Source organism: Nerophis lumbriciformis, linkage group LG33 (assembly GCF_033978685.3).
Source record: "Nerophis lumbriciformis linkage group LG33, RoL_Nlum_v2.1, whole genome shotgun sequence".
In the NCBI taxonomy this organism is placed as follows: domain Eukaryota; kingdom Metazoa; phylum Chordata; class Actinopteri; order Syngnathiformes; family Syngnathidae; genus Nerophis; species Nerophis lumbriciformis.
The window spans coordinates 3,274,310-3,283,707 of NC_084580.2; the positions used below are offsets into that span (position 1 = coordinate 3,274,310).

The 9,398-nt window shown below is 37.5% G+C and overlaps 1 protein-coding gene across 1 annotated transcript; it reads right to left on the reverse strand.

Annotated features, from left to right (window-relative positions):
* Window positions 1–306: 306 nt before the first annotated feature.
* On the reverse strand, window positions 307–5,452 carry pcna (proliferating cell nuclear antigen). Its single transcript, XM_061928688.1, has 6 exons — window positions 5,027–5,452; window positions 2,117–2,214; window positions 1,976–2,043; window positions 1,698–1,892; window positions 733–856; window positions 307–656 (listed from the first exon to the last, which is right to left on the reverse strand). Exons 1-6 carry the CDS (start codon window positions 5,245–5,247, stop codon window positions 580–582), a joined length of 783 nt encoding a protein of 260 aa, XP_061784672.1. The 5' UTR covers window positions 5,248–5,452; the 3' UTR covers window positions 307–579.
* Window positions 5,453–9,398: the final 3,946 nt, after the last annotated feature.

Sequence of the window (9,398 nt, forward strand, 5' to 3'; positions counted from 1 at the left end):
CCCCCCCCCCCCCCCAGTCAAAAGGTTTGAGGAGCCCCGCATTAACTTAACACAGCAGTTATCTACCGACCGTATCAGTAATGTTGCATTGCATTACTCAAGAATGTTTTCTAGTATGTTGTGTAGTGAAGTGCTTATTTCCCTTGCGTTGGATTAATGTTTCTTATACTGCATGTACATTTTAAACTGCAGCTGTAGAATATTTTGATCATTCTACATATTGATTTGATACATTTTATTAAATGCAGGCATATGGTATACTTTTTAGTGCATTGTCATGAGATGTAAATAAATGTGACAATAGGGGAAACATGATCATTTATTTGGAACGGAGTCATCGGATACAAAAACAATTGGGTAAGGCTAAGAGTGAGAGAGCAAAGTATTTACAAATCTACAAAACCAAACTGCAGGTGCGAACGAGGCAGGGCAGGGCACGGTGAGAGAGAAAGAGACTTCAAAAGTGCTGACATTCTAAGAATGGGGCATGTTTGGACCACTGAAGCTCTCAGGCCAGCCTCAACAAAGTCTCCTTCTGCTTCTCGGATGAGTCTTCCCTTTTTCTGGCTTTCACACAACTTAGGAAGCCTCCTCGTCGATCTTGGGCGCCAGGTAGTACTTGACGTGACCCATGTCAGCAATCTTGTACTCCACAACTAAGTAAGAGGAGATGTATTTATAGTCCGCACTGAAGAGGAGCGGTTAGGAAGCAGCATGATGCTAAATGCTTACCAAGAGGGATGTCGGCTGACATGCTGAGGGTGACGGTCTTAGACAGCGGTGTGGCCTTTGTGAAGAAGTTCAGGTAGTTGAGGGCGAAAATCAGCCCAACAGGCTCGTTCATCTCGATAGTGACCTGAAAAGATTTGATTAAAACATGGGAAAAATGAAAACACCTAAATATGTTTTCTTGTGTCTCTTAATAAGAGCAGTAAAACAACAGACTTCATTATCATTGTGATTTGTGTGTGTTTTAAGGTTGCTGAAAGTTGTCGGGGAAAATTTTTAATCAACATGCATGTATGATAATGACAATCATAATAATAATTTAAATGTTTTAAAACCTTAAAAAATACACATCATATCAATGTTAATATGAGAATACATTAATTGGTGTGGCATAGTTAACTTTTTTTTTTTATTGAAAAAATTAGTCATACAAACATTTATGACATTTTTTATTTTGTGACATTATATATATATATATATATATATATATATACACCATATTTTTCGGACTATAAGTCGCAGTTTTTTTCATAGTTTGGCCGGGGGTGCGACTTATACTCAGGAGCGACTTATGTGTGAAATTATTAACACATTACCGTAAAATATCAAATAATATTATTTAGCTCATTCACGTAAGAGACTAGACATATCAGATTTCATCGGATTTAGCGATCAGGAGTGACAGATTATACTCCGGTGCGACTTATACTCAGAAAAATACGGTACATGCATATATACATATATATACATACACATAAATAAAGATATTAGTGGGACATGGTAAACATTTTAATAACATACATACATATAAAAATAGATATAATTAATAAATGTAATGACTTTTTTTTTGTAATTAGGCACTACATCAATATCATATTTATTAACTTGTTACAAAAAATAGAGTGGACAATAAGACTATTGATAAAAACAGATTTCCATGGCAGAATCAGAAATAATTATCAACTCACTGCCTCCTCCTCTTTGTCCACATTGCTGGTCTGAGACAGTTTGATGTTTCCTGTCCCCAGCTCTCCAGAGGCGGAGAACTTCACTCCATCCTTAGCGCAGGAGATCATGACGGCGTCGCCGATCTGAGAGAGGTCTCGGCAGATACGGGCAAACTCCCCTGAAGGCATCTTGACCACACAGCTGTATTCCTGCTCCTGTGGGTACGACAATGCACACAACGAGTGGAAGTCAGGAACCATCTTGTTGGGCTGCGTGGAGAAACAAACTGACAACTTACCGGAATCCCCAACTGCTCCACGTCGAGGTCCATCAACTTCATCTCATAGTCTGACACCTTCTCCTGGTCTGTGAGGGTGCACACACGATCAATAAATACAAGAAGTAGTGCGCAAACAGAGAGGATTTTACTTTCACTTACTGACGGTCTCAAAGACAAGTGCGAGTGTGTCGGCATTGTCTTCTGCTCGGAGGGTGATTATGTCTTCATTTCCAGCACACTTCAGAATCTTGGACATACTGAATAACAAAACAAAAACAATTAGAAACGACCTAAAAGGGTGTTTAAACATACAACGCTGTATTTTACACTGACTGTTGTTGTTTATTAAATTAAATGTAGTACTGTTGATAGCAAACAATGATTCTGTGAAATGATGTCCAAAATATGGTGCTTGTGGTCAAATATAAAACATATATTTTACATTGAAATGTGTTTTTATACTGTAAAGATAATCATATTGCTTTTTTTATTTGATTTTATAAACCTTTATTTATAATATGCAACATTTACATACAATCAAGAAATAATAATAATCAAAACAGGTACAAAAACAGTACAAAACAGCGTCAGGGGATGTAAACTCAATAAAGTAACTAAAATAGAATGCAATATATATATATATGTATACATATATATATATATATATATATATATATACATACATATACACACACACACATATATATATACATACATATATATATATATATACACATACATATATATATATATATATATACACATATATATATATATCCATCCATTTTCTACCGCTTATATGTATACACATATAAATATATATATATATATATATATATATATATATATATATATATATATATATATATATATATATATATATATATATATATATATATATATATATATATATATATATATATACACACCGTATTTTCCGCACTATAAGGCGCACCTAAAAACCACACATTTTCTCAAAAGCTGACAGTGCGCCTTATAACCCGGTGCGCTTTATATATGGATAAATATTAAGATTCATTTTCATAAAGTTTAGGTCTCGCAACTACCGTAAACAGCCGCCATCTTTTTTCCCCGTAGAAGAAGCGCGCGGTGCATGCTGGGATATGTGACGTTTCATTTCCATTTGTGTGTTTATGTAAAGACCCCAAAATGGCTCCTATTAAGTGTGTTGTCTGTCTAATTATAAATAATGCAGACGAGGCGTGTTAACTGAGTTCTCAACGTTTACTCACAGCGTGCTCATAACCACATTCTAACTCCCAGCATACAACGCTTCTCAGGGCTACCGCGCATGCTCGTCACTATCGTTGCATGCTGGGTAGTGTAGTTGTTATATTTGCTAGCTCATAACATCACATTAAGAGACACGCTTACGCGCTTAATTCAATACTCGCCGTCATTCCGGGTGGATTGACAAAAGACCTCCAGCCGCTACATATTGGTGTCAACAGGGCATTCGAAGCTAGACTGCTAACTGCGTGGGAACAGTGGATGACAGAAGGCGAACACACGTGACGTTCACCAAGACAGGGAGGCAGGGAGACAGCGCCAGACGACATTTTGGATCCCACATTCGCCCAACTTTTCAATTCGGACAACGAAGGAGAATAATTCGAGGGATTTATGAATGAAGAATAACTTCAGAAAGTGAGCGTTATGTTTATTTTGTGTGTTGTGACATTAACGTTCGAGCAACATTATGTTGCTATTGCTCTGCACTATTTTGAATTTTACTATGTTTGTGATTGCACATTTGCGTATATTTTGGGAGTGAACAGAGTTGTTAGAACGCTGGTTTTTAATATATTATTAAAGTTTGACTGACCTATCTGACTGTTTTTTTGACATTCCTTTAGCGCAGTTAGATGCGGCTTACAACACCGGGCGGCTTATAGGTGGACAAAGTTTTGAAATATGCCGTTCATTGTAGGCGCGGCTTTTAACCCAGGGCGCCTTATGGTGCGGAAAATACGGTATATATATACACACATATACTAATACACGTATATACACATACATGTATATACATATACATATATATATATATATATATCAATCCATCCATTTCTACCGCTTATATATATATATATATATATATATACACACACACACACCCACACATATATATATATATACACATATACATATTATTACATACATACATGTATATATATACATACACATACATACATAAATTTATACATACATACAGAAAGCGTTTTTAAAGTACAGTTCTAATTCTTTTTTAAAGGCACACAAAACAGGTCGGGTATTGAGAAACTTACATTTATGAATTATAAAACTCAGCCAATAGCATAATGAAGTTGCAAAGGTAAAATTCATTTTCCAGATAATCATATTGCTGGATTAAAGCCTTGAGCTACATTGTATCGCATGTAACGGGAAGTGACGTAATTACGCGCGACCGGAAGCCTAAATTCCCGGGTTTACCAATTCCCGCCAGGTCAAATGAAATACATGAGCGTTTTAAAATGATTTAGTACATCTCATTAGTAACTACAATTAGGTGTTATTCCATGATTAACATTTCATTTCCTTAGTGATTCAACGCGCATATAAGAAGTGACGTCGAGTGACGCACTTCCGGAAGTTGAAGTTCCCGGGTTTTAACTCCAGTTCCCGCCAAGTCTCCCTCTTACAAAAAGAGGGACCAAAATGACAACACTTTCTACATATATCAGGCGTTGTGAAGAACCGGGAGTTATATTAACACTAAGCCGTGCTTTTTAAGAGGGTATTAAGCTCCAACGACATACTTTAAAGTCGGGTCTATTTGAAGGGACATGTCCGGGCAAAGGCGCCATGATGGCCGCCTTCTTTTCAGTCGCATTTTCTTTGTACACTACGAGAGTTCACTGAAGCGATCAATTGCCAAAAAAAACGTTCCAATGCGTCATGACTTTACTAAAATAACTGGACATACACTATATTAAGACATCATTTCAAAGACTATGACCGCTATAAGGACCATAGGCCAAGCTAGTTACTACAAAGTATCTCTGAATGAAAACAAGTGTTCCGTCTAACCTGCTGAGGTTGACTCCCATGGCGAGGTTCCTGTCGCAGCGGTACGAGTCGAAGCCGTCGCTGCGGAGGGTGAGCTGCACCAGGGAGACGTGAGAGGAGTCCATGCTCTGCAGCGAGATGCCGGTCGAGCTGACATCCCAGCAGGCCTCTGTGATCAGATCCTTCAGAGCTTCCAGCACCTTCTTCAGGATGGATCCCTGGACCAGGCGAGCCTCAAACATGCTTGCTGTTGATTTTATGAGAAAGCTAGACTAGGAAGAGAATAATCTGTTGAGCTAATGTGTTAAAAGGCCGCCGTTTGTAGTTCAGACTGAAGGAGAATTCCCTTAAAAGTCTAAGTCTTTGTGCAGGGTTCGCTTCTACACCACATGCGCCTCAAGGGTCGATGCAGAAATGAGGTTTGTGAGCAGATTTTCCGCGCCAATGGCACATTATAATGACTCTAGTGTTATTTCGTCATTTCCAGTTCCGGCATTGAGCCCGCCTTTTCCGGTGTAAACCGATACCACACGGCGGCCATGTTGGAGAGGTCGAGGATCTCTACTGCAGATTTAGACTCAGACTTCCTTTTTATTGTCATTCAAATTTGAACTTTACAGCACAGATAAGAACGAAATTTCGTTACATAAGCTCATGGTAGTGCAGGATAAAAAAAAGCAATAAGGTGCATATATAAATAAATAAATATATATATAAAATAAATACATATATATAAATAAATAAATAGATTACTGTACAGATAAATATATTGCAATTTTTCACATGCGTCCACGTTTATGGATGTATGTTATATTGTCTTTTTTATTCCAGCGAGTTAATCCATTTTGGGGGGAGTTGAGGGGATAATTGAATTATGATGCGTTCAAGAGTCTTACGGCTTGAGGGAAGAAGCTGTTACAGAACCTGGAGGTTTCGCTTCGGAGGCTGCGGAACCTCTTTCTAGAGTCCACTAGTGAAAACAGTCCTTGGTGGGGGTGGGAGGAGTCTTTGCAGATTTTCTGAGCCCTGGTCAGGCAGCGGCTTTTTGCGATCTCCTGGATAGGAGGAAGAGGAGTCCTGATGATCTTTTCTGCTGTCCTCACCACTCTCTGGAGAGACTTCCAGTCTGAGGCATTGCAGGCTCCAGTCCAGACAGAGATGCTGTTGGTCAGCAGGCTCTCTATAGTGCCGCTGTAGAATATACCAACAGGTATAAAAGAAAGGGCATCTCTATCCTCCTTCAAAACCGCAATAAAAGTACACCTCCAGGCAACTTCAACCCTATACTAACACCCTCCCCGGATTGTTGTTAATAATCAAATGTAAACAATCAAATGCCGATATTTTTCTTATGCCTTTTCATCTCACTCTCTCTCTCTCTATGTCCACTACTTTCTGTACATATCTTGCCAAGTCAGACCTACACTGTTTCAATATCCATTTCTCTGTTCTCAATTGTTGATGACTGATGATAACAACCAAACCCCCCCCCCCCCCCCCGAATTGTAAATAATGTAAATAATTCAATGTATACACCCTGATGATTATCTTGTGTGATGACTGTATTATTATGACAGTATATATCTGTATCATGAATCAATTTAAGTGGACCCCGACTTAAACAAGTTGAAAAACGTATTCGGTTGTTACCATTTAGTGGTCAATTGTACGGAATATGTACTTCACTGTGCAACCTACTAATAAAAGTCTCAATCAATCAATCAATGCACCAAACATAAGATCATACACTATATTGCCAAAATTATTTGGCCACCTGCCTTTACTCACATATGAACTTGAAGTGCCATCCCATGGAATTGTCCAAAATGTTTTGTTATCCTGGAGCGTTCAAAGTTCCTTTCACTGGAACTAAGGGGCCAAGCCCAACTCCTGAAAAACCAGCCCCGCACCATTGATTGATTGATTGAGACTTTTATTAGTAGATTGCACAGTGAAGTACATATTCCGTACAATTGACCACTAAATGGTAACACCCGAATACGTTTTTTAACTTGTTTAAGTCGGGGTTGATTCATGAAACCAATTGATCAATAATTTATAAATAAATAAATGAAAAAATAAATAAAAATTAAATGATGCAGATATATACTATCGTCATAATATAGTCATCACACAAGATAATCATCAGAGTATATACATTGAATTATCTACATTATTTACAATTATAACATAATTCCTCCTCCACCAAATTTCACACTCGGCACAATGCAGTCTGAAATGTAGCATTCTCCTGGCAACCTCCAAACCCAGACTCGTCCATCAGATTGCCAGATGGGAAAGCGTGACTCATCAGTCCAGAGAAGGCGTCTCCACTGCTCTAGAGTCCAGTGGTGACATGCTTTACACCACTGCATCCCACGCTTTGCATTGGACTTGGTGATGTATGGCTTAGATGCAGCTGCTTGGCCATGGAAACCAATTCCATGAAACTCTCTGCGTACTGTATGTGGGCTAATTGGAAGGTCACATGAAGTTTGGAGCTCTGTAGCAACTGACTGTGCAGAGAGTCTTTGCACTATGCGCTTCATCATCCGCGGACCCCTCACTGTCAGTTTACGTGGCCTACCACTTTGTGGCTGAGTTGCTGTTGTTCCCAAACTTCACTTTTCTATAATAAAGTTGACTTTGGAATATTTAGAAGCAAGGAAATTTCACGACTGGATTTGTTGCACAGGTGGCATCCTACAGTTCCACGCTGGAAATCACTGAGAGCGGCCCATTCTTTCACAAATGTTTGTAGAAACAGTCTCCATGCCTAAGTGCTTGGTTTTATACACCGGGCCAAGTGATTAGGACACCTGATTCTCATCATTTTGATGGGTGGCCAAATACTTTTGGCAATATAGTGTATGTTCAGTTCAGCTTCAGTTTATTTCGAACATGCATACGATACAATGTAATGCATCACATATTTCCAGTTGTTTCATTACGGCACGTCCGAAAAGGAGTCGGAAGAAGCTGAGCTTATTTAATCCTACCCCTTTTCATACCATAGCCATTTTATCCCATTTCCTTGTTCTCTGTAACAGAACAGTGAATAAATAAATAATATTCCATAGTAAGAAAACCCATTTTAAACACATACATAATCTTTATCTAAACCCCCCCCCCAAAAAAAATGCATCAACAACTCAATATTTCAGTATGTATTTATTACTAGTTACTTTATTTAGGAAGCAGCTTTTCACTAAAACATTGTTATTGTCTTTATGCTATTTTATATATATATATATATATATATATATATATATATATATACTCTATACTATAGACATCGTGTCTGAATTGAACAGTTCTAATAATACTTGGGCTATCAAAATGAACACGTTAACTCATGTAAATAACATCAGTACAAAAGGTCCCGACTGCTGTACTCACTTAAAAAAAAATCACTCCAAAATACAGCTTTAAGAAAACTCCAGATAAAACTGTTACCAAGTTTTAGGCAAATATTCCCCTGTATACATTTTCGGGTTGATTGACGGTGTACAAATATTGGGGTCTTAAGCTAATTTTAATGATGCGGGTAATCACTTGTGATTAATCATGATTAATCCAAATGAATCACGATTTAAAAAAAAACCATTTGATTAAAAAAAAATATTATTTGACAGCCTTAAAAATACTAACAGTTTAAGCAAATATTATTTGACCCTTTAATGAGCTACTCAAAATCGGCTCGCGAGCTGCCCGAAGCTCACGAGCTACTGGTTGGAGACGAATATGTAAACAATACTCTTAGTATACGGCAGTCATTGTCCTCTTGAAATTGCTGGATTTAATATTGCCTGCCTGATTGACTACTTAAACATTTCAGATAATTACGTTTAATTAAACAGAAAAAAAAATTAATTACCTTTTGCATTATTTTTTTTAATGCTGTGAAACTATTTATATTATAATGCGCAATGATTCCAAGAGGAAAACTTTTATTGTAATTCAAGAGTTATTTCCAACTAATTCAAATCGAAGGGAATTGAGGATGATTCTAATCTAGACACTTCATTGTGGTCTAAATCAGGGCTTTTCAAACTTTTTCAACAAGTACCACCTCAGAAAAAACCTGGCTCTACCAAAATAATGACCCACATTAATATACAGTAGCGTAGTAGGCCTAAGTATTCATTCAAACAAGGCAGATGTTTTATTTAACAAGTATATTTAATACTTTTGGCCACTGTAACATTACACACAGTTTGAATATGAGAAAATAAAACACAGTACTTTAATCAAGTGATTATTTGGCATACCACTAGTGGTACAAGTACCGCAGTTTGAGAATTGCTTGTCTAAATAATACGTATTTTTTGCTTCAGTCACATTTACGTTTCCAGAATTGCAAATTAAACTCTCCTGGCCCCACCCTCTCCAA

Coding starts and splice junctions, on each gene's coding strand:
- pcna (XM_061928688.1), bottom strand. CDS start 5,247: ATGTTTGAGGCTCGCCTGGTCCAGGGATCCATCCTGAAGAAGGTGCTG. Junction 2,044..2,116: donor ACTTGTCTTTGAGACCGTCA/GTAAGTGAAAGT, acceptor GCACCCTCACAG/ACCAGGAGAAGGTGTCAGAC. Junction 657..732: donor GTCAGCCGACATCCCTCTTG/GTAAGCATTTAG, acceptor CCTCTTACTTAG/TTGTGGAGTACAAGATTGCT.